Source organism: Petaurus breviceps, unplaced genomic scaffold (genome assembly GCF_028583685.1).
Source record: "Petaurus breviceps papuanus isolate PSGF00001 unplaced genomic scaffold, PetGlider_PUasm1.0 91133, whole genome shotgun sequence".
Lineage (NCBI taxonomy): Eukaryota > Metazoa > Chordata > Mammalia > Diprotodontia > Petauridae > Petaurus > Petaurus breviceps.
In genome coordinates, this window is record NW_027187419.1 from 57376046 (window position 1) to 57402271 (window position 26226).

General features: G+C 38.6%; 1 protein-coding gene across 6 annotated transcripts in view; it reads right to left on the reverse strand.

Annotated features, from left to right (window-relative positions):
* Window positions 1-26226, reverse strand: part of SACS (sacsin molecular chaperone) — a 94437-nt gene that overhangs the window by 31325 nt on the left and 36886 nt on the right. For 4 of the 6 annotated variants that reach the window (XM_069080283.1, XM_069080279.1, XM_069080281.1 and 1 more), the window contains exons 3-6: window positions 16909-17059; window positions 5251-5341; window positions 4259-4344; window positions 2061-2172 (exon numbers count right to left, since the gene is read on the reverse strand). In XM_069080283.1, the coding sequence (XP_068936384.1) occupies window positions 2061-2172; window positions 4259-4344; window positions 5251-5341; window positions 16909-17059 (440 nt within the window). Of the gene's footprint in view, window positions 1-2060; window positions 2173-4258; window positions 4345-5250; window positions 5342-16908; window positions 17060-17261; window positions 17360-26226 lie in introns of those variants that run through there. The other 2 variants (XM_069080284.1, XM_069080282.1) reach the window with 1 other exon arrangement.

The window sequence follows — 26226 nt, forward strand, 5'->3', positions numbered from 1 at the left end:
TTGCATTTTGTGAATTTTTTTTAATTTCTATCTTTTATGATTTCATTTCCTCCATTTTTAAACATTTCCATGGCACATGGTGAAAACTAGATAGTTTGAAACTGGGATTATCCTGTCTGAGGGTGAACTTGAACCCAGGTCTCTGACTCTAAAATCAGCTGTAATAGTAGCCTTTCAAATAATTATAAGATTTAAATATATAGTTTTATATATTATATATATATAACATTTATAATATATAAAAATATAGTTAAGCTTCAAGTCCTATAAAATAGCAAAAAGGGGGAAGGGAGAATTATATAGGACCACAGATTTGGAGCTGAAAAGAACCATGTAGGCCACTCAGTGCAATCCTCCCCCCAACTTTATATATAAGGAAACAGAATCTGAGGGAGGTTAAATGACTAACCCAAGGCCACACAGTTAGCAAGTGTAAGGGGAATGGGAATTTGAAGATCTTTCCTGCCCTTTAATAGACCTAGGTGGGAATTCGAAGACCTTCCCTGCTTTGAAAGTAAACTCTGCCCCCTAATAGGCTGAATGTAATCACATGGAGTCTGTGATGGAGGGAATTTGCTAAAGAGTGGAGTAGAGCCCACATAAGAAGCGTCCTTGCTTTGAAGATAAACTCTGACGCCTAACAGGCCAAATATAGTTACATGGGGCCTGTGGTGAGACGAGTTTGCTGAAGGGTGCATCAGAGCCCACAGGAAGCTGGGAGTCAGAACCAGAGAGATGGTGGGAGAGAGAAGAGGTTCAGGCAAGGAGTCAGAGAGGCATGAGTAGATATTGATCTAATATTGGTTCGTGGGAAGGCTAAAGGATGCTGTGGCTCTCAGTGTTATTATGGCTTCTTAATATCTTTGGTACAACAATGGAATTGGCTTACTGGTTTGGGGATTTGGTTTTCTGGTGTCTAAATAAATGCTTAGGTTCTGTCCCTTATATGTAGAGTTTGTTATATTTTGTGATCGAAATATCATGTGATATTTATATTCACAGTCTTTATCATGATTGTGGGTGCTGTAAATATTGCACTGGCCCCACAGCAAGTAACTGAGGCAGAAGTTAAATTCAGGTCTTCCTAACTCCAAGCTCAATACTCCATCCACTGTGCCTCCTACCTAGATATACAATGATTATACCAGAGTCTTAATGTGCTACAAACTGTATCTATAACATAAAATATATGTCTATTACATCATTAATTTAAGGTAACTATAATATTAACATTTAATAATAGTTTTGTTTGTCATCATAGGCATTTAGAAAAGCTTTTTATAAAAAGATTTTTGAGGGTGGCAAACATCTCTTAATATAGCTGTCCACAAAAATTTGAGCTGATTTCTTACTTATTTCTTGAAAGATTTCCCTGAGGCAACCAGAGGCATTTAAAACTATTCCACTGAGGGCGGCCAGGTAGCACAGTGAGTAAGAGCACCAGCTCCAGTGTCGGGATGACCTGGGGATCAAATCTGGGCTCAGATACTTAGCACCACACCCAGAAATAACTGGCCATGTAACCTTGAGCAAGTTACTTAACCCCGATTGCTTTAAAAAAAAAATTATTCCACTGACTTTAGAACTCAAAGTTGCCATTATCTTTTAAAAACTGCTATTTAGACATGTAAATACTTTAAGGCCTACAGACTTTAATTGTGATGTTTGGAGAGGAGAAATTTCTTCAACCAGGACTTATTTTTCACTTTTGTATTATTATTATCATCCTCCCTCCCTATAGCCCCCAACCAAAAAATATTAAGCATTACAGAAGAAGAAACCATTAAAAGGGTGCTAGAAATATATGTATGGCCTTGAGGACAAAGGCATGATTGCATTCCTTTGTCTTGTTTAGAATAAGAAGTATTTCTGAGAACATCATATAAAACTGAGCTTCCAGACTATTTTTTTAACATCATCTAGTCAAGGCACCTCTTTAACACTTGGCAAGAAAGTTAAATATTAATTGTAGTTAGTAGACATAGCTGAATGAGTAGAGAAATAAAATACAAAGTATTAGTTATGAAAGGATAAAATTTGCCCTTACCAACTATACTTACCCTGATATTGCTCCATATCTTTCGACCAGAGAGTCTCCTTTCCATATTGAGTTTCATCATATAAAAATTTAACTTCTGTGGCCCCAGCATCTTCTGCATTCTGAATTAATTCCTAACCATAAAAATATACCCAAAATAACTTAATTTCACAAACAGACATTTGATGCCCATCTTGCAACTTACTGCATTTTCAAAGCCAATACAGAATCAATTACTTATCATCTATTTTAGACATTGTTCTGCTCCACACTACCAAGATTAAGTGCCACCTGCTACAATCTTAACACCTCTTGAGATGCCTTCCAGATCTAGACCTGTTGCTCTATTATCCTATAAACTCTAGGCAAGTGAAGAGATGTTAAGAAAAATTCTGGCTAGCCTAAGTAATTTCAGGTCAATATGTCAAATAAATTACATCCCAAGATATTGGAAGAAGTGGCAGAAAACACTACTGAACCACTAACAATAAACTTTGAAAATTAATCAAGAGAAGCCATAAGTATAAAAATGGGCAAATGTTATCCCTGTTTTCCCAAAAAGGAAAGGAATAGTCTTCAAACTACAGGCCAGTGACCATGATTTCAATTACCAGGAAAATAGAAAATATTATTAAGAGATGGTTTATAAAGCATTTAAAAGGGCAAGAAGTGATCCCAAGTAGCCAACCTGACTTCATCCTAAACGGGTGGTGCCAGATTAGCATTTTCTTATTTGACATGGTGATTAGATCAAGAGAATCCTATAGCTGTGATTTATAGCTGGATTTCATCAAAGTATCTGACAAACTCACTCATACAATCCTCGGGGACAAGATGGAAAGAAGTGGACTAGGCGAGACAGCAGTTACTTTATAACCTCTTGAATGACCCCACACAAAGTGTGAATTGGTGAATCAAAGCTAACTTGACACATTTAAAGTTGAAGTGCCCCAGAGAGCTGTCCTTATCCCTATGCTCTTCAACATTTTTGACAACCACTTGGATAAAAGCAAAGAAAAAAAAAACGCTTATCAAATCTAAAAATGACTTAAAGGTAGAAAGGAGAGCTAACATGTTTGACAACAGGTTCAGAAAAATCTCAACAGGTAGAAAGATAAATTGAATGTAATGAAAATATTATTAAATGTGAAGTCCTGCACTTGGATTTTTTTTTAAAAAACTGGACAAAATAAGTTTGGGGGAGACATAGCTAAGTAATAGTATCAAAAAAAAAGATATAGCAGTTTAGTGTACTGCAAGTGAGTCAAGAGTATGACATAAGCAAAAAAATAGCTATATTATATTAAGCTTCATAAAGAGAAAGGAGGGATAAGCATTTATATAGCACCAACTGTGTGCCAGGAACTATACTAAGCACATATTACAAATAACATCTCATTTGATTGTCACAACAACTGTAAAGTAGGTGTTATTATTATCTCCATCTTACAGCCGAGGAAATCAAGGCAAGTAGAGGTTATATAAATTGCCACAGGTCATACAACTAGTAAGTCTCTAAGGACAGATATGAATTCAAAGCCTTCCTTACTCCAGGCCCAACTTTCTATCCACTGTGCCACACGCTGCCTCTAAGAGACATAAGAGAAGCATATTATTTACAATTAAGGAGATAATAATCCCTCTCTGAATGTGATATCACTAGAAAAAATAAAGTAGTGCACTAATTTCTGGACATGAAATATTATGAAGGACATTGACAAACTGGAGCTGGTCCAGAAGTCAACTAAAATAGTGATGAAACTGTATGTCATGCCAGATTTAGTAAAAGATACTAGGGATTTTTAAACTCCAAAACAGAAAAGTTGGGTATAGGGAGAAGAGACCGAGACCTAATAGCTCTCTTCATGTATGTGAAGCAAAACCAAATAAAACAGGAATTAGACTTGTTCTGTGTGGTCCAAAAGAGACAGAACTAGGGAAAATGGTTTCAAACAGGCATATTTAAGTTCAATGTATGGTAATATTTATTTTACCAATTAGAGCTGTTCAACAAAGGGCTACTTAAGGATGCATATACTTAAGGAGGTTCGGTTTCCCTATCACTAGTGGTCTTCAAGCCAGGTGTTCACTTGGCAAGGATGTTTTAGAAGGGATTGGATTTCTGAGGTCCCTTCAAAATGAGATTTGAAATTAAATGAACAATCAAAATACTCTCATAAACCCAGTTTATCTAACACAAACCAATACTGTACTTTGTACCTTAAGAATTTGTCCTCCTTCTGGATACCTTCTTAAAATGTCCTTAAGAAAATCAACAAGAGGTGGAGTTGTTTGACCAAATCGGCCTAAAAGCGCAAAACAAACGTCATTGTTACTTTTTTTCATCTTGATACCTACCCATTTATTCTCTGTGATGTAGTTTTGTTCCAAAATTTGACGCATCCACACAATTTAAACCTTACAAAAGTATTTATTGTATAATAACTGAACTATGTCAATCCCTTTATAAAAATGAAATTAATTCAATCAAAAAATTGAGACTTAAAAGAATTTTATTAAATAAGTTTATTATAACTTTTAAAGAGTGTGCCACAATTTCATTAAAGAGCAGCATAAAAGTATTTAGTTAAAAAATAAAAATATAAGTTTATTTTGAAAATAAATATGCTACTAAAAATGAGCCAGGGAAATTAGTTCTCTTTTATTCTTAGTAGTAGCTCTGGTCCAGCTATTTTAATTAATTATCCATTCCAATTTCACTTGTTATTTAGTGTGCCACATCTAGTTTTCTGACTGCTCAGTGAAAAATTTCTGATTAGGTTTGTCTAGTGGTGAGATTCAATCAGGCACTTAGAGACAGGCATCTTTTGAGCTGCACAGGGCAAGTATATTTGAAGATATAAAACAAGAAAAATTTGTTTTAAAAAAAGAAAACTATGCTGCTAATAGTCTATATATTTATTATTTTACAATTTTATTTATATATATATATATATATATATACACAATGACTTACCATCCATCGATCTCTCTAAAATCTTTCTGCCCATTATTATTTGAGGGGAGCTTCATTATTCTTTATACATATAACTGCTTACTTTAAATTAACTCGTTCACCCTTGTTAACTACTTTTTCCCAATGTTCTCTCAAACCATCACCATTCCATAATATTCTCTTGTTTTCTGTCTATAACATGAAATCATTTTGCAACAATATAAATTTCACACCCTTCTAAGAATCAACAATATACCTCCTCCTTTTAAGCCTTTTGACTGAAGGTTTAGAAAAAGATGACAATTTTTATAAGTCAGAAGGTCTTCAATCTTGATCCAATCAGATAACTGAAAAAGGAAAAAATAATATATGTAATGTATTCCTTAATCGTATAAATTCAAAAGCTGTCAACAAATAATAATGCCTGAGTTATCCTATATCACAGAGAAACTAAGAAATCTGAGGAAGTAAATTATTCAGATAAATGAAGTTTCCAATCTTGAAGACTTTTTTAAAATGTTTTAGAAAATTTTATAAAATGCATTGTACGTTCTCTGTCCCAAGGAGTACATTTCAATGTACCCACGATATTAATATAGATTCTCCTTCTAACTGTACAAATCACAACCTGAAATCTCCTCAATCTGTCTGACTTTTCTTTCATATCCTCCCATAAATTCTTATAAAAGGCACCTATACAGCCTTCCTAAAGGATCTACCTGACATGCTGAAGGTTTTCCTCTAGCATTTAAGATTTTGTGGATATCAGAAGTGCACCCATACAACTGTTCAAATTTCACTCTCATTCCATAACTAGCCTTCCTCTTTTTCAGGTGATATATTTCCTGTATCTTTTAGATCACTTCTAGAATACAAAATCATCTGTGCATTTAATTTACACTTGCCATATGGCTCTCCAATGCCCTTCGAGTTGCATGGAACTTTAATTCTTCAAAGACTGCTGTATTTCTATGATTCATAGCCATGTAGTATCGTAGAAGGATATTATTTAAGAGACAATTTTTATATCTAGCAAGAACCTGGGATCTTTGAAAGTGCTATCTAATTTCCCAAAAACAATTTAGCCCACTCTGCTTCTTCTATTTAATAAAGAATCCACTTCGCTGTCCATCTGCAATGATAGACCAAGTAATATGTAATCATGAAGTAATTCAATAGGTTGCCCATCCAAAGGGATATCAATTTGAAACAGCTTTCTTAGCCAATTTGATTTCTCCTATATGGATTTTAAGTCAATATTTTTTTAGTGATCACAAATAGGCATTCATGGAATAGGAATGGAATATATACATATATATATAATTTATAGGAATTATAGCATTCTGAAACCCTACAGTAACTATCACTGTTATCCCTTCCATATCACAACTTTCTCCATCGCAATTCTGATATACTGCAAGTTGGTATAGGAAATTAGATAGGAATTTGGGGGTAGTTTTGCAGAAATCACAGACAACATTTGAAGGCCAGCAGACTGTGGAGAAAAAATACTTAACCCAAATTCTGCAATAAGGTACTGTAAACAGCCCACAGAAGAACAGAAAAAAAAATTCAGACTTCTTCTCTGGTACAAAGAGAGGGCCAAAAAATTTTACTGTGAATTTTCAATATCAAGGGAGTACCATACCCTCAACCCCCACAATGGAAAAGAGATAACTGTATGTCATCTTTAAGGGTAAGCATCTAGAGGACTTCACTATCTATAGAATATTTTTTTTTTCCATTTGGATTCTACAATGAACATTCTTGATAACAGTACTGAACATTTTTGCAAAAGTACATGTCACCTTGTTTTATGTCTTATTTGATGTCAACATGATAATGATAAAGTTATTTTTTGATACAACCAAGAAATCTTATATTATCTAAATATAAGCCTTTTAGAAAACTTGTTGGAGCAGAGCCTTCAACATTATCTTTTGCTCTGAGTCAAATCATTTTTTCACAATCAACAAAATAACAAAAACAGTAGGATCTTAGATTCTTAGTAGCTTTCAATTAATTCTGACCAACTATATGGTCTGCTATAGAAAATAATTAGCCAGGGGGCCCAGGTAGCACAGCGAGTAAGAGCACCAGCTCCAGTGTCAGGATGACCTGGATCAAATCCGGGCTCAGATACTCAGCACCACACCCAGAAATAACTGGCCATGTAACCTTGAGCAAGTTACTTAACCCTGATTGCTTTAAAAAAAAAAGAAAGAAAATAATTAGCCAGTGTTTGATAAAGCTATCTGAAAATATAAGCTACTTAATGAAAGACTTCCCTATTTACAAAAATACTGGGAAAATTGGAATAAAGTCTGGCAGAAATTAGGCTTAGACTAACATTTACACCATATTCCACCATAAATTCAAAATGGATACACAGTCTTAACATTAGAAAAATGCTATATAAATTAGAAGAGAAGCCAATTTCATACCTTTCACATCATAAAATGTATTCATAAACAAGGAAGAAAGGTTAATACAAAAGATAAAGTAGATAACTGATTATACAAAATGAAAAGCTTTAGGCTAAGTAGAGAAGTAGTCAAATGGGAAAAATCTTTCTATCAAATTTTTCAGATAAGGTTTGATATCCAAGATATATAGACAACTAAAAGATTGTCTACATAACCAGAAAGGGGCCCATTATATCCTTATTACCACAAGTAGCAACTGCTAACCAACTACCAACAAGAAGATAAAACACAGAGTCCTGGGAGAAGCAACACCCCCAGAAGACTAGTTCTGCTTCTAGCCCAGTCCTCAGTCATCATTCATTAAAACAAATCCTGTAGAGAAGAGGCCCGACATCCCCACCAACTGTCCCACAGGGCACCCAGAGTAAGAAACAGGAATCAGTATGTGCCACATAAGTTGCACCATCTTGATCACCTAGACAAGTACCTGCCCTCAGACTCCAAGGAAGATAGCTCAGGATGCTGAACTCAACAGCTTTTGGAATGACAAGGTTTTCAGCCCTTGCCCATCATCCTCGGAAACCAACCCTTGTAGAAATGTAGAAATGGTGACTGTTCCTATAGCTAATACAGCCACAGCTACTGACAACACAAAAAGAAAGTTGTTACCACAAAGTCTTTGGCAAAGTCAAATGGTTCAACATCAGAAATTTTAGAAGTGAAAATGATATTAATGAAGAAGCATTACCATCTGCTTCACCACTGCACCCCAAAGATCATGAGACTTTTCCATTTGACTTGAGGCTTAAAAACCTTTCGTACGTGTTGTCTTCCATATAAGAATATGAGCTCCTTAAGAGCAGGGACTGTCTCTGTTTGTCTACGTGTGTGTACAATGTTTTGCACATATTAAGCACTTTAATAAAGTTTTTTTTTTTCAGTCAGACAGTAAGCTCCTTGGGAAGGGACTACATTAGTTTGTTTTTTTTTTAATTTCTTTCTCAAGACCTTAGTATAGTGTTTGGTACATTGTAAGCCTTTAATAAATGCTTTTATTTTTTCACTCATTTAATTCATGGTAAAGGGAAATATACAAATATTTCTCAAAAGAACTGCTAACTATTAACAACCCATAAGTAAGAATGCTCCAAATCACTAATAATAAGAGAAAAGCAAATCAAAACAATTCTAAAGTTTTGCCTCACATCCAGTAAATAGCAAAATTAAAAACAATAAGAATAGTCAATGTTGTGGTAAGACATGTACTCTAGGGCATTGTGGGTGGAAATAAAAATTGGCACAACCATTTGGAATGCAATTTGTAATTATGCTAATAAAATAATTAAAATATCCATACTATTTGACCAAGAGAGTCCACTAAGTTTATACCCCAAGGAAACCATTGATAATAAGAAAGTTCTCATATATGCCAAAATATTTATATAAAGTTCTTTTTGAGGCAGCAAATAACTGGAAACAAAGTAGGTACCCATTGATTGGGGAATGACTAAACAAATTTTTGTACATGAATGTAATGGAATACTACCATGCCATAAGAAATGAGGAAGATGGCAAATACTGAGAAACATGGTAACATTTATACAATTTGATGCAGGGTTAAAGTAAGTAGAGCTAAGAAAACAACACACAATAACTACAGTAATGTAAATGTAAAAAACCACAAGACAATCAAAAAAAAATGTTGCAAAATTACAAAGAACAATCACTGCCCCAAAGCAGAGGTAGGAAGTCCTTGGGTTCAGTACATTGCATATATTTTCTCACATCACATAGATGCTTTCTGTCACTGTCTCCTCACTTAGGCCTATCTCACATTAATAGGTGGCCCTTCTTGCCAAGGCAAACCTTTCTCTGCTTGCAAAAGTGATTGCATTCCATTCTGTCTTCTCCAGCAGATGGCCTCTTCTATCAGCTTCACTTTCTCACTTTTCTTCAATCTCTCCATGTCTACTGGCTGCTTCCCTACTACCTACATTCTCATATCTCCCCAATTCTCAAAAAACTCTCACATGAGCTGTCCATCCCCACTAGCAACTGACTCATCTCTCTCTTCCTTTTTGTGACTATAATCAACGCCTCTACTTCCTTTCCTCTCACTCTCAAAATCATCATTCACACTAGATTTACTCCAGAACTGCTTTCCATAGTTAGCAATGCCCTCTTTATTTGCCAAATCCAAAGGTCTTTTCTCAATCCTCTTACTTCTTGACCTCTCTGCAGCCTCTGACACTGTCAATCGCCCTCTTTTTGATAACCTCTTCCCTCTAGGGTTTCAATGACACTACTCTATTATGATTCTTCTCCTCATCTGACCATTCTTTAGTCTCTTTTTGCTGAATCTTCAGTCAGGTCACAATGGCTATCCATTGACATTTCCTGAAACTTTTTTCTTGGGTCCTCCTCTCTTCTCCCTCTATATATGACTTCATGTGTTGTTCCCATCAGCTCCCATCAATTCAATTACCATCTCAATGCAAATAATTCTAAGATCTATTTACCCAATCCTCACATCTCTCCTGAACATCTCTCAAATCTCCAACTGCCTAATGGACATCTTGAACTAGATGTCCTAAAGACATCTTAAACTCTAACATGTCCAAAGCAATGTATTATCTTTCCCTCCAACACCCACAAACTCTGTGCTTACTCATAGGCTCTCAACATAGGAGTCATCTTAAATTCCTCACTCTTTTGCCCCCATATCCAATCAGTTGCCAAGTCTGGTTATTCAACCTTCACAACACTTTTTTGTATACATCTCTTTATCTCGTATGACACTGCCATCACTTCAGTGCAGGCCCTCATCACCTCACCCCTAGTCTACTGAAAAAGCCTACTGATTGGTCTCCCCACCTCAGTCTATCCCCACTCCACTTCATCTTCTCCACTCAGTTATCAAAATTATTTTCCTAAAGCACAGGTTTGACAATATCACCCTACCTATACAATAAACTCCAGTGGTTCCCTATCACTTCTCAGATCAAATATAAAATTTTCTGGTGTTCAAAGCTTTGCATAACCTGTCCCCAACCCACCCTTCCAGTCTTCCATCTTATTCCCTCATCCCACGTATTTATTCTGTGATCGACTGCAACAGGATTGTACAGTACATGGATTAAAGTATAGAAAGACTAAAAAAGTAATGTGGTTATGAAATGTTTCAAAAGTCAAATAGAGGTTTTTTTTTTTTCCTTCAATCTTCAGGATAAAAGGGAGTTATTGAAATTTACTGAATGGGGTAAGGAAGGAAAGAGGGTAGGGGCGGCCAGGTGGCTCAGCGAGTAAGAGCACCAGCCCCAGTGTCGGGATGACCTGGGGATCGAATCCGGGCTCTGATACTTGGCACCACACCCAGACATAACTGGGCGTGTAACCTTGAGCAAGTTACTTAACCCCAATTGCTTTAAAAAAAAAAAAAAAAAGGAAGGAAAGAGGGAGTAACATAGTGGACCTGTTCTTTTAGGAAGATTACTTTGGTAGTTGAGTTAAGTCAGACTGGAGTGGGACGACTTGAGGCAAGGAGACCAATCAGTAGACTAATACAAGAGTCAAAGGAGGCAGAGATGAGGGTCTTTGAAGAGAAAAGGAAGCATATTTGAGAGATCTTGCAAAGGTAAACCAGAATTGGTAATTGGGTGGGAGGAGTGGGAGATGAGAATTGGTGCTAGTGATAGCAAGGATAGTGGGACCCTTTTCTAAAAGGGATACTTCTCTGAAATATGGCTGCAGGGGCAGAGCTATCTCCAGTACAGTCTGTGAGGAGGTGATGGTCAGTCAGAGTGGAAGTGATTTTACTCACCTGGCACAAGCTGTCTCCTATCTTTCCCTCAGAGTCACTTGCTGATTAGTTAGTAGCCTGGATTACCTGCACTGTAAGTAACCACTAGCAGTTGGTGGTGATGGCTGGCTCTGTGCCTTTGCATGGAGAAGTGATATATCAAGTCTCTGACTCCTATGCTTTTGGCACTGATGCTTAAGAGAATAGGCATCAGCTGCCCACCTGAAAAAATTTTCCCTATATGGTACATACATTTGAAATTTATATTAACAAGCTCCTATTTTGGGGCGGCCAGGTGGCGCAGTGAGTAAGAGCACTGGCCCCAGAGTCGGGAGACCTGGGATCGAATCCGGGCTCAGATCCTTAGCACCACACCCAGAAATAACTGGCTGTGTAACCTTGAGCAAGTTACTTAACCCCAATTGCTCTAAAAAAAAAACCTATTTTAAAACAAATACCTATATTATGGGGTTTCCCCCTTTTGTAATATTTCCAAATATTCAATTAGTCCAGAGGGCAATAAAAAGACATGGTGGTTGAAGAATATCAACACTGCTAATTGTCACTGAATTGGTTTAAAACATATCCAGGGCATAACATACAGAAAAGCCAAGTGTCCACAAATGTTCCCAAAATGTTAAAAGAACCACAGAAAGGCCTCCAATAGTAATGGCAGACCCTTTATGAAGGATACACAGGAAAACACTGACAAGAATCATACGTGATGAATAGATGCAATCTGCAAAGGTAGGAGTACCTACACTGTCCATTTAGGGAATTTTTCAAAAATTATTAAAACTAAGATCTATCATTGTGTAGAAATAATAAATATGGTTATGGGGTAATAACATTTATTGCAAGTTTATTTTCTAGTATAATCCCTTCAAAGTTAACAGAAATCTCATTTTGAAAAATATCCAAGTACTTTTCATGGGAGATGCAATATAGTAGTGAAAAGGAGCTGGATGAAGCCAAGACACTTGACTGTTTGACACTTGTGGTGTGTTAAGTGTACTGTAACTATAGACAGGTAACAAAATCACAAAATTTCAGGAATGGAAGACATCTCACATGCCCAAAAAAGAATCAACCCACTGGAAAAGTTGTCATTTAGTCTTTGACTGAAGACCTCTAGAAAAGGATCCTATTACTTCAAGTCAACTCTTGAATAGCTCTAATCATTTGGAAGATTTTTTTTTTCCTTATATTTCACTTAAATTTTCTTTCTCATTCACCTATTGTTCCTAACTCTCCCAAGAGGGCAAAACCAGTCACTGAACCTCTCTAACCTACACTTTTCATATGTGCTGAAATGGAGATAATAATGTCTATAACACAGATTTCACATCATGGGTGAAAGTACTTCAAAGGGGGCCAGAGTCAAGAAGGCGGAGTAGAAATAGGACTTCCATGTGGCTCCGGCTTCCACCTCCTCCAATTCATGTAAAAAATGATTCTAGACAAACTTTGGAGCTACAGCACCTACAAAATGACAGAGAAAAGCTAACCTCCCGCAGAAGACAATCCAGCAGGCTGAGAGGAAGGGGCCAGCACAGTACTCTGGGAGCCGAGCCCAGCCCTGCTGGAGCCAGAGTTTTTAGCCTCAGGATGGCCACAACCAGCCACCAGCTGGAGGGATTTCAGATCACCAGCAGCTGTGGAAGTTTCCAGAATTATCAACCCATAGATGCTGAGGACAAAGTGAGAGGTCAGGGAAGTGTGGACTTTGGGATCTGGTAGTTTGGGAGTGTGGCCCAGCCTTTACCCCCTGGAGGGAGAAGCCACTGAGGCACTGCAGCCCTGCAGCCACCACCATGAGGCAGCTTCAGCTTCTGGCTTGCAGACTGTAGGGGGACCAAGCAACCAGTCTGAGGAGTAATCACTCTTGCTTTAACCTGCTTGGTTCTGGATTGTGGTCTAGGGTGGAGGTCCTGGGATGTGTGACCAGCTTGCCAGAGTGTGCGAAGGCTCAGACAGGGCACCCAACTAACAACTCCAGCAGCTGCAAAAACCCCAGCAATTTTGGACAAAGCTGCCCTGTCTGGTAGCAGAGTCCTACTGTGACAAAAAACTCAAAAGTCAAGTAATTGAGGGGCAACATGAGCAAGCAAAGGAAGTAAAGCAAGGAGAGCAATCCAACTTTACACTCCTATTTTGGGGACAAAAAGGATCAAAGCATGGAACAGGAGGAAGAGAGCAAAGTCAGAACTCCTGCACCAAAAGCTTCCAAGAAAAAATATGAGCTGGTTACAGGCCATAGAGGACCTTAAGAAGGATTTTGAAAACCAAATAAGTAGCGGAAAAATTGGGAAGAGAATTGAGAACGATTCAAGAAAATTATGAGAGTTAACAACCTGACTGAAGAAAATAACACCTTAAAAAATATACTAACTCAAATGGCAAAAGAGGCTCAAAAAGGCAATGAGGAGAAGAATGCCTTAAAAAGTCGAATTTGCCAGATGGAAAAAGAATCTCAAAAGCTCACTGAAGAATTCCTTCAGAATTAGATTGGAGCAAATGAAAGCTAGTGACTTTATGAGAAATCAAGATACTTTAAACAGGTCCAAAAAATTAAAAAATAGAAGGCAATATGAAATATTTCATTGGGAAAACCACTGACCTGGAAAATAGATCCAGAAGAGAAAATTTTAAAATTATTGGACTACCTGAAAGCCATGATCCAAAAAAGAACCTAGAAATCATCCTTCAAGAAATTCTCAAGGAAAACTGCCCTGATGTTTTAGAACCAGAGGGCAAAACAGAGGTTGAAAGAATTCACCAATCACCTCCTGAAAAAGATCCCAAAAAGAAAATTCCTAGAAATATTATAGCCAAGTTCCAGAATTCCCAGATCAAGGAGAAGATATTACAAGCAGCCAGGAAGAAACAATTTGAATATTGTGTAAATACAATCAGGATAACACAGGATCTGGCAGCTGAGGGATCAAAGGGCTTGGAATATGATATTCCAGAGGTCAAAGGAGCTGGGATTAAAACCAAGAGTCACCTACCCAGCAAAACTGAGTGTCATGTTTCAGGGGAAAATATGGTCATTCAATGGAATAGAGGACTTTCTAGCATTCTTGATGAAAAAAACAGAGTTGAATAGAAAATTTGACATTCAGATACAAAAAGCAAGAGAAGTATGAGAAAGTAAAAAGGGAAAAGAAATCATAAGGAACTTACCAAATTTGAACTATTTACATTCCTACATGGAAAAACAATAATTGTAACTTATGAAACTTCTCTCAGTATAAGAATAGTTGAAGGGAATAGAAATGTGTGTACATATACGTATATATACATGTATATGTTTGTATGTATGTCTATATAGGAGGGCATATGGGCTTTTGAATACATATGTGAGTGTGTGTATATATGTTTACAGGTATACATAGATAGAGGGCACAGGACCAATTTAATAGGAAGGGATGATACTTAAAAGGTAAAATTAAGAGGTGAGAGAGGAATATAATGAGAGGAGACGGGGAGATACAGAATGGGGTAAACTATGTCATATACAAGAGGCAAGGGAAAATGGTTACAATAGAGGATAAGAACAGGAAGGCAAAAGGGAATGGTTGAATTTGGCTTAGGGAGGGAATGATATACACACTAAATAGGGTATTTCACCCTTCAGGAGAGTAGGGGTGAAGGGGATGAGAGCAGGGATGATGGAAGGGAGGGCAGGCAGGATGGAGGGAAGTTGGAAGCACTCACTTTTGAAAAGGGACAGGATCAAAGCAGAGAATATAACAAGTGGGAGGTGGGATAGGATGGAGGGAAATATGGTCAGTCTTTCACAATATATCCACTATGGAAATGTTTTGCATAGCTACACATGTACAACCTATATTGAATTGCTTATCTTCCCAGTAAGGGTGGGTGACAAGGGAGGAAGGAAATGAATCCAGAATTCAAAGTTTTAAAATGTTTAATATATATATATATGCTATTATTAATATTATTTTACATGTAACTGGGAAATAAGATATACAGGAACTGGGGCATAGAGATCCACTGTGCCCTACTGGAAAAATGGAGGGGGTATGAGGGAATATATGGGAGAGAGCAGATTGGAGGAGGGGATATCCAGTGGGATCACTACTTTGGAGTGGTGGGCAGGGGAAAAATGGGGAGAAAATTTGTAACTCAAAATCTTGCGGAAATGAATAATATAAACCAGAAGTTAATAAAGCACTTGATAAAGTAAAAAAAAAATACTTCACAGCATAGTAGGAAGAACACTGGCTCTAGAATCAGAGGATCTGTGCTCAAATTTTCTGATGCTTACTATTTCTGCAACCTTTAGCAAATCACTTAATCATGGGCTTTAGTTTCTTCATACATAAAATGTGAGGGTCAGACCAGGAAGACTTTAAGGTTCCTTCTACTTCTAAAGCTATGATGCTCTAAATAACGTATTTTGAATAATTTGCTAGTGTAAATACCATTTATAGATTTAGTTATTGTGGACATATAAAAATATATTCAAGATATTCTGTTTTCTTTTGCAATAAATTAGCTTGTTTCTTAAAAATAAAGTTGTCATTTCCATTTTACTCCCATAAAGGCAAAGTTGAAGATGGAGTCATAACCAGGGTATGGAAACTAGGGTCACTCCCCCAATAGTCTCTAGTTCTGAGGTTCAAGATCTCTATCTAAGACCTCCATAATCCTAAATATGTCTTAAAAAGTAGAGAATACTTTTTGTCTGCATGTCCTGGGTGTCAGAAATCTTAGGTCCACAGGTTTGATTTTTTTTTTTTAATCAGGTCTTTTGGTGTCACTAGAGCAGAGAATTCCTGGTGCAGAAACTGTTTCCTCTAATACAGATCTGCAACTAGTCTGTAACATAACTAATTTGCCCACAATAATGAAGTTGTGTTAAATGCAGGATGTAAGGTCAATTCTTCCTTATTTCTGGGCCAGCTCTCCAATCCATTGCCCCAAGCTGCCCCTCCTGACTGAAAATGTTAGAAAAAAAAAATCTTTCTCTTACCAAAAAAAGGAAAAAAAAAAAAGGTAAAGATAGAGTATTTGATGATTAAAACAGCAACATTGGAAGAATATAAGCAAAAATAATACCACTTTGCAAACTATACCTTCAACCAAAAAAAAAAACCCACCCCTCCAACTACTCTGAAATCGAGAAGCATTCTGAAGTCATTCACAGGAAGTGAAACTTCAACGTAATGGGGCCATTTTTTTTCTGATGGAGGGAGTTTTGGAGCGGGGAGGTTAGGATGCCTACAAAACCAAAAACAAAAAAACAGGTATAATATTTAAGGGTTTGGAGTAATATGACTGTTTCAAACTTTAATCTTTAAGTGTTTCAAAAACCATTGTTTCCAGGATGTATCTAATTAGCCACTCCACTTATTCCCATTAGACCAAGGAGTCCTTGAGAGCAGGGACTTTTCCTGTCTCTGAATTCCCAGCACTTAGTTACAATGCCATAGCACACAGTGGGCACTTTATGCTTTGTTGCTGTTTCTGCTGACTGCTCAGATTCTTCTTTCATTGAACTTTTTATTTAATGAATGTTAGATGCTCAGGCTTATGACTATTTGAAGTTAAGTTTACAGACTTAGAACACTGCATTTACACAACGTTATCTCTGCGTATCATTCCGGGATCGTGTGCTGTCATCAGAGCGTCCAGTAAGTAACAAAGTTGTAAAAGTTACCTCCCGACCTCGGTGCCACAGCTGTTGCTCCGACGCCGGAAAGTCCGTGTCCCCGTAAATCAGCTCCTTGACCTCGCGGACGGTCGCGGGGGGCGGCACCTCGTACGTCCTACAGCCCACGCAGCCGTGGAGGACGGTCACTCGAGCTAACCTGGGCGGAACACAAAGAGGTCCATTGAGCCAGGGCAGGCGGAAGACGCGACGCCAGCCTGGGCTCGCGGGGGACTCGCGTCCAGCAGGACGGCTGACCCACGTGGGGCTCGGCGCGCGCTCCGGGGCCCCAGGCCCCACCCCGGGGTCTGAGACCACCCCGCGCGGGGTGGGATGAGACACGAGCCGGGTGGAAGCTTTACCTGTCTCCCATGGCGAGCCGTCCCCGGATCGGTGGCGTAGAAAGAAGCCCAGTAGGGATTCAGCGTTCGGGATGGGGGCGGGGGGCGGGGGAAAGAGATGGGGGTGGGTAGGAGTCTCCAGCCGGGGCCTCAGCTGCCCCTCCCTCCTTGGCTCAGGGTCGCAGACAGTCCCGCCGCCGCCGGCTCAGAGGACCAGGCAAGACCCCGCCCAGGGGATGCCCCGAGCGAGCGAACCCAGGGCAGAAAAGGAGTCTGCATCCCGCCCGCGCGCCACCTCACGTGGCGCCGCCTGGCCCGCGCCGAGCCCACCGCCCCTGCCTCTGAGGTAGAAATGAAAGAGGAGGAAACGGCGCCGGCGCGGGCGCGCGCGCCCTCCTCCCACCCCGCCCGCTGGGACTAAGCGCGCGCCCTGGGGAGGGAGCGTCTTGAGGAGGGAGCGCGCGCGCCGACCCGAAACCGTTAGTCCTGGAGCGCCTCGGAGCGCGCCCTGGCGGCTGCCTGCCGGCGGGCTCCCGAACGCGCCTCGCCCCCTCCTCTCTGCCCCGCCCCTCTCCTCCCTGATCCGCAGAATCTAGGACTCGTGGATCCGGAGAGAGTGGGTTCTTGCCCTCCCGGGCCCTCCGTGGGTGTACCCCTGCCAGTCCTTACACTACTTTATAACACCAAGTTAGCACGTGCTGCCCAAGCCATGGGCAAGGACAGAACCTCCTCCCCCCCCCCCCAAAAAAAAAATACCTACTACAGTCATTCCTCACCACCACCACCTTCGAGGGGCGTCAAGATTACTTCTTTACAAAACGGGAGAAGAAAACCACCTCTCCCGGAGGACTTCAGCTTTCAAAGACCAGCAGAACGCGGTGGCTACAGACCTCTCAATGCTGCAGTCTCTACAGCGACGCAAAAGAGGCACTTCTCATTGTAGCGTTCACCACATAGCCAGACAGTAAGCGAGCCTCTATTAAGCTCCCACTGTGTGCCAGGCACAGAGCCAAGCATGAGGATAGGAGGAATGATAAAAGATACTCCCTGTTATGGAGGGCAAAGCACTTAGCTTCCGAGCCCCTGTCACCTCAAAATGTGGAACAGGGACGTACCGATGATAGCTAAGGCTCCTTCCAGATCCAACCTTCTGTGACATTACAGTTATGGTTTCTCTCCCCCCCCCCCACCCTTTTAATCCTCCCTATTTATATCTACACTTCCCTTCAATCTGAAATCTTATTTTTTATCTCAAAGCTTTCATCTCCAATTCTATTATAAGGAATATTTTTTGCTTTAAAAAAAAAGTTTCATGTATGCTGTTATTTTCAACATTTTAATATATCAACAATATGCTTCATCACATCCCTCTCCCTCTTCTTTCATGGCCCTTATTATCTGTCTACCCTTTATTTACTTTCTTCACTTTATTCTTTACCACCTTACTTCTCTTTCTATACCCAGGTCCTTCTCTACTCACTTCCTACTCTGTTCCCAACATCTTTTCCTTTCCCCTCTTGTCTTTTTTTTCCCTCCTATTTTCTCCCTGCTTATCATCTCAAGGCAAAGATGAAAAATATAGGGAGAATTTTTTAAGAGCATTCATTGTTATGGAATACTGTTGTGGTATAAGAAATTATGAAGGGGATGGTTTCAGAAAACTTGGGAAGAGATGTATAACTGATTCAAGTGAAGTGAACAAAATCAGAACAATTTATACAGTAACAACTATATTGTAAATATAATCAATTACAAATGACTTAACAGCTCTAATCAGCACAGTGATAAACTACAGTGCCAAAAGACTCATGATAAAACATGCTATCTGCATCCAGATGAAGAGCCAGTATATATTGAAGCATATGTTCTTTATTTTTTTATTTTGGGGGCTAATGAGGGATTTTGTTTTGCATGCCTAAATATACTTATTTTATTTTTCTTGCTTTCCATATGAAGTCACAAAGAGTCACACATGACTGAAGTGACTCGACAGCAAATGGGTAGGGGATGGAGGAGAAAAATTGTAAAGGAAAACAATTTAAAAAATAAAAGCATGAAAAAAATTAGAAAAAAAATAAAAGCATCCATTAAACTCATTTCTTTCCCTGCGTTCATAAGGCACAGACAGTCTTAATCATGTCACTTCCCTGTTTGAAAATTTATACTGGTTCCCTAATACCAATAAAACAAAGCAAAAACAGAAATCAAGGAAAGCATTTAAATATGAAAAATAAAACACAAATAAAATATAAATTCCTCAGCTTAGTGTTTAAGGCCTTCCACAGTCTGGTTCAGTTTACCTTTCTATCCCCTTCATGCATTCTATATTCAAGCCAAATTAGACTGCTGACTGCTACCTGAAGTCAACATTTCATATCCTGTCTTAACTTTGTAACATTCTATCTCCTCTTCATCTTTCTCAGAATCTTTGCAGCCTTCAAAATATCCAAAGTTTTAAAGAGTAGAATGTTACATGTGTCTAACAAAAGCTAAAGAAATTTAGGGCTCAATTTGAAATCAGGATTTGTAAATAGGTGAAAATCTGCTTTGCCTTCCTCAAAATACCTTGCTGCTGGTACTCATTCTTCATTTGTATTATAATTATTTGTGTACATACTGCATTTCCATCTGTACCAACTCCAGTAGAATGTATGTTCCCTAAAGGTAAAGACTTCTTTGTTTTGATCTTTAAATATATCACAATAGCTCGCATGTAGTAGGCACTTAAATAAATGTTTGTTGAATTCAATTACTTTTGAAGTCATAATGGGGGTTTGATGCATGTTCAATTCAGCTAAGATGGCGACACACAAAGCAGATGGTTGGGGAATGCTTTGGGGAGTTTGGAGGACCAAAGCAGCTGTGACTTTCTACATGGGCCTATCATGTATTTGGGAGAAGCTTTTTTTTTTTTTTTCATGTTCTGTCTAGCCAGAACAGCTGACTCAGCAATGGTCAGGGCCTTTGCTTTTTGCTGTATTTTCATCTGACAGTGAAGGACTCCATTCCCCCTATAAAGTAAAGTTAGGGAAGAGTGAAGAGCTTCTTCCTACTATCACCCCCAATTCCTATCATAGATCATGTGACTGTGAGAAATAGGCCTGGTCTGCGACCTTTTTGTTCATTCTTTTCTGTTCAGGGTGTAAAGAGAAGGGGAATCTCTCTGATGTGGTTTATGAGTGCAAGCCCTGCAGATACAACAGTCAAGGAATATAGGTTGGATATTACAGCTAGCAGTGATGCCTTAAGCATGGGTCTAAGATTCTAGCCCAGCAGAAGCCATAAATGCTGTCTTTGGAATCAAATTTGGTGGGAGTATTGCTATATAGGAACTGAGCTAAGCTGTGAGCCTAATTTTCTTTCCACCACCTTCAAGAGACCAAGGTAGTATATGAGTAATTATGCTCCCAGATGATTGGGAAAATATATTTTGTTCTTGCTATGTTACTGTAGCAGCTATTCCTTCATAATATCTAATCAGGTATTAAATGGGTAAATAGAACTTGGGTGGTAGTCATCAGGGTCCTAAAAAAGGGGAAGTTACACAGCCATTGGGGATGTGAGCCAATGATATGCAAAGAGACTCTTCAGCCCCTTCATGGTACCAAAGAACTCTGATTAAATGTTTGGGGTAAAATGTGACAGACCTTGGGGCGGCTAGGTGGTGCAGTGAGTAAAGCGCTGGCCCTGGAGTCAGGAGGACTCGAGTTCGGTTCCGGCTTGAGACACTTAACACCCACACAAAAATACTAGCCGTGTAACCTTGGGCAAGTTACTTAACCCCAATTGCCCTCCAAAAGGCAAAAAAAAAGAATGTGACAGACCTGAACCTGGTAGAAGCAATCTATGTTATGGAGCAGTTAGTTACTTGGATCTACAATGTCTGCTCTGGATTCTTACCCAAAAGGCAAGAATAGAAGGTATAGATAAAACTAGGGGGAAAATAGCAAAAATGCAAAGTTTAAAACCTTTGAGAAAATATGATTTTGTTTCCATATCTGTTTATCTGATTTCTCTAGAATGCAAAGATCCATCTTCTTTATTCAGTATAAAGTGAGAATTCATCTTAATGGATACTTCTTTGATTTTGAAAATTACATACTTGAATGAAACATCTTTTATTCATTAAATCAACAGACACCTGGCACTATGTGCCAGGCACTGTGTTGGGCACTGGGAAATAAAGACATAAGTAAAATAATCCTTGACCGTAAAATAATCTTTGACCTCACAGACTTATGTCCAACAGGAGAGATAACATGAACCTATATGGGTAGATGTAAAAAAGTTAGGTCACTAACAGAGAGGATCAGGAAAGGAAGGCTTCATGTTGAAGGTGGCACTTGAAATGAATCTTAAAGGAAACTGGTGATTCTAAGAGGCAGAATCACATTCCAGGTACTGGGAATGTCGATGAATGGAGATAGGAAACAGGAGCATTACATATAAGTAATAAGAAAGCCAAGTTGATTAGATTGTAGGGAGCAAGAAGAGGAGGAATGTGTAATAAAGTTGGAAAGATAGATTGGGATTAAGTTTTTCAGGGTTATAAATGAAAGCAGAGTAGTTGTATTTGCTCCTAAAGGGACCAGTATAGTTTACTAAGTAGGAGAGTGATACAGTCAGACCTGTGTTTGAGGAAAATCACTTTGGTGTAACAAAAGTGATAAAGCTGTGTGGAATATGGGTAATAAAAAGGGCATGGGGAGACTTAAGTCAGGCCAATTAGAAATCTATTACAATAGTTCAGGAGAGAGCCAACAAAAGCCTTAACTATGGTGGGAACTATGTAGATAGACAAAAGGGTAAGGGCAAGAGATGCTGTAGAGGTTGAAATAACAAGATGTGTGAATTGAATAGATATGTGGACTAAGTGACAATAAGAAGTGGAGGATGATACCATGATTTCAAACCTGTATTACTGGAAGGATGGTGGTATCCTTGACAGAAAAAGGGAAGGATGTGTCTAGGAAAAAAAATTAGTTCTACTCTGGACAGTTGAGTTTGAGATGACTATAGAGCATCCGGTTTGAGCTGCCCAATCATCCAATTGGTGATTCTGGACTGGAGCTCAGGAGAGAGGCTAAGACTGGATATATAGATTTAGAAGGTTCTACATGGAAATAATAATGATGTCACCAAGTCAAAGGGAAGGGGTTCTTAAGCTGAGTCTATTTTTTTAAAATAAATGTATTTCAATTGATTTTCTTTTCAATGCTATGTGATTTATTGTGTGCACTTGAAACATTATTGTGAGGAGGCAATAGACTTCAGCAGACTGTCAAAAGGGCCTCTGACACACACAAAATGTTAAGATCTCCTGGTGCAGAAAAAGGAGAGGAAGGAAGGGTGGGGGAGAAGAAGAGAAAAGAAGGAAAGAAAAAGGAAAGGGGAAAGGAAGTAACGGGAAGCCAGTAGAGAAATTTACAGAGGACTGAGGTGCTAACCAGAAGCTTTCATGTTGATTAACATTCAGCTGTTCTTCCTATTTTTCTCTTTAGACTTAGAGACTTGCTATACCCATAAAGCTACCATTATGCATATGTGTTCACCTACCTTTTAGAGCAGACATTAAAGTTCTTGTTCTTCAAAGAGCTTACATCTGATAGAGGAGAAATAACTAACATATTTAATAATAAAAATTTATTATTTCATCAGTGTGAATACTCACTTTGTTTTTGCATATCTAAATTCCCCTATGCCTTAATAGTAGATATTTCTGACTTGTTCTGGGCAACACATATATATATATATATATATATATATATATATATATAGTCTTGAGGCCAAGTTTCTGGTAATAAGTCTTTCCAAAATTAGCCAAACTGGTCCTCCAACAACAAACACATAGCCTTTGCCAGGCCCATACTCAAAGCTTTTCTAGCTTGATCTTAAACTGTCAAAGATTGTGATTTTCTGGCCTTTGAGAAACAAGGGTCACCTCCATGTCACAAGAGACATCAAAATAATGTAATGCATTAATTACAAAACTCTGTTACCGGGAGAGGGTTCAGGATCATGCTGATAGATCAGGATTAGCATCCCTGACCCATTTGTCAATTTCAGGAATCTGAATTTCACAGGGGAAAAAATAGCTGTTCTATCTATCTCTTTTTCCCCCTCCTCAGATCACAGGATTACTGAATTTGAGGATCTGGAAGGAACTTCAAGGGCCATCTAGTCCAGCCATACATGAAGAAATTCCCACTCCTGTATACCTGGAAAGCTGTGCGGAAGATGTATGAGAAAGGATCATGGGGCAGGTATCGCTAATGAGGTATTTGTGGTTGTTCAGGTGACAGATGATAAAGGCTTTAGATGGTATGATTATAGGGCGAAGAAAAGGGGATGAGTAGGAGATATTGGAGAGATCATTTAATATGGGGTGGGAGGATGGATGATAAGGAAGGAAGAGTGAAGAATTGAGGCTGATTCTTAGGTTGCAAACCTGGGTGTTTGGAAGAATGATGGTTCCTTGACAGAAATAGTGAAGTAAAAAGAGGAGGAAGGGCTAAGAGTGAAAAATAATGAATTCTGTTTGGTACACGCACAGCAGACTAAGCTTGGTTCTGTTCTGTTTTGTTTAACATGGTTATCATCTAATCAAAAAATGTTGTACATATATTTTATTTAGATTCTAGTAAAGCAGTTTTATTCTATCCAGACTTGTACTTTAGGGAGATTAATTTGACAGCTGTGTGGAGGATGGATTAGAGAGAGACTTGAAACCAGGAGTCTTATTATGAGGCTGTTACAATAATTTAGATGAGAAATTACAAGAGCTTGAACTAGAGTGGTTACTTTGTTAATAGAGAGAAAGGGACAGATGCAAGAGATACTGAAAAGATAGAATCAACAAGATTTTATAATTGATTCGTTAGAGGGGAGCAAGGGAGAGGCAAGAATCAAAGATTACTCTGAAGTTACAAACCTGGATAACTGGAAAGATGGTGGTTTCCTCAAAAGAAATAGGTAAATTTTGAAGAAAACAGGTTTAGTGAGAAAAATAATGCATTCTCTTTTGGACATATTGGGTTTAAGATAACCATAGTATACAATACCAAGTGAAGATCTCTAGCTGGAAGTTGGTGATGTGGTTTCAGCCAAAGTTCAGGAGGGAACTGAGGCCTAAATATACAGATTTGATAGTCAGCAGCATAGAGATGATAATTGATCTCATGAGATGTTAAGGCAGAAGAGAAGATAACCCTGATCAGAGTCTTGGGGGTACACCTATAGATAGGTGGGTCGGGGAGACTAGGGAAACCATGAATATATGATACAGCACAGGAAGCAGCCAGGTAGGAGGAGAACCAAGAGAAAACACTGGCACTGAAGCAGAAAGTGTCCAAAGGAGTGGTCAGCAGTGTCAGATGATGCCAAAGCCAAAAAGAGTGAGTACTGACAAAAGACTATTTGATCTAGCAACTAGGAGATGGGTGGTAACCTCCTGGAAAATAATTTCAGTCAAGTGGCCAAGGTGGTAGCCAAATGACTTGGATAATTAATAGTGATTGTAGATGTTTTTTTTTTTATTTTTCCTAAGAGTTTGTCTGTAAAAAGATCAGAAACAATGCTATGGTCATATAAGATAATAGAGACAGCTAGGTGGCACAATGGCTAGAACACCAGCCCTAGAGTCAGGAGATCCTGAATTCAAATCCTGCCTCAGACTTACTAGATGTGTGACCCTGAACAAGTCGTTTAACCTTGATTGCCCCCTCCCCCCAAATAAAACAACAGTATAAGGGAATGGCTGAATCAAATTAAGATTTTTTTAAGATTGTGGAAAACAGAACATGTTTCTAGGTAGCAGGGAAGGTGTCATGGGAGGAGTTCTGGTCTAAATCTCTACTGCTTTTTTATACTGACCCAATAAATCAAGTAACAGACAAACCTCTCTTCAAGCAATTCAATTGGTGGTAGTATGTGTTTTATTTTTAGTTTTTGAATATAGCTGGGGAGATGATGTAATGTTGCTGAATTAGCATGCCCTGCTTTTCCTACTTTTAATGGGAGCAATGTGAATTCCCCAAAGTGCTATAAAATGACAAAAAATAGCTATTGGATAAACTTTACATCACTCCTTTGAATCTATTGTTCATTTTAATGAGAAATGGTTGTTCAGTTGCCAGTAATTCTAAACCATTTAAAGACTGTTTTGGCAAAATTAACTAAGTGACTGCCCTTGAATCTAGTCATGCTTATATAGTCGTTCCAGTTAGATGTATTCCTCCTAAATAAGTATTCTTGCTTAAGAAAAGTAGAACTTATTAATATCTTCATACTCTCTTGTCATTTTATATGATATTAGATGTTACTACATATAATTCCTATATGCCCTTTACATTTTTATAAAACAATGTTATAACATATCTTTTTGAAAGCTTGAATAGAGTATGTGTATAAAACCTAATTTGCTGACAGTGGGAGTATATTTCTTAAAGTATGTTTTTTTAAAGAATGGGAGCATTGGGCCGGCTAGGTAGCACAGTGAATAGAGCACCAGCCCTGGAGTCAGGAGGACCTGATTTCAAATCTGGCCTCAAACACAAAAACTAGCCATGTGACTTTGGGCAAGTCACTTAACCCCAATTGCCCTCCAAAAAAAGCAAAAAAAAAAAAAGAATGGGAGAATTCAAATTAGTGGAGCAGAATTACCATCCACAACAATAAGAAAAGCCAAGACAAAGGCACCAAAAGAAACTTCATCAGGAATATCTATCCCAGCTACCATCCACCCAGTCCTCTAAGCTCCCATCCTAGGTGTCACCTCTGACTCTTCAGTCTCTCTCATTTCCCACATATAAACAATTGTTATTTCATGTTGTTTCTGTCTTCAGTACATCTCTTGTATAAAATCTGCTATTTGGCTTTTAAAGTTTCCTCCTTCCCAAAACTTGCCTATTCCTACCTTTCCTGTCTTTTTACACCTTATGCCCCTTCCCAACCTACCTTACCCCCTACCATATACTCTAATACAGTG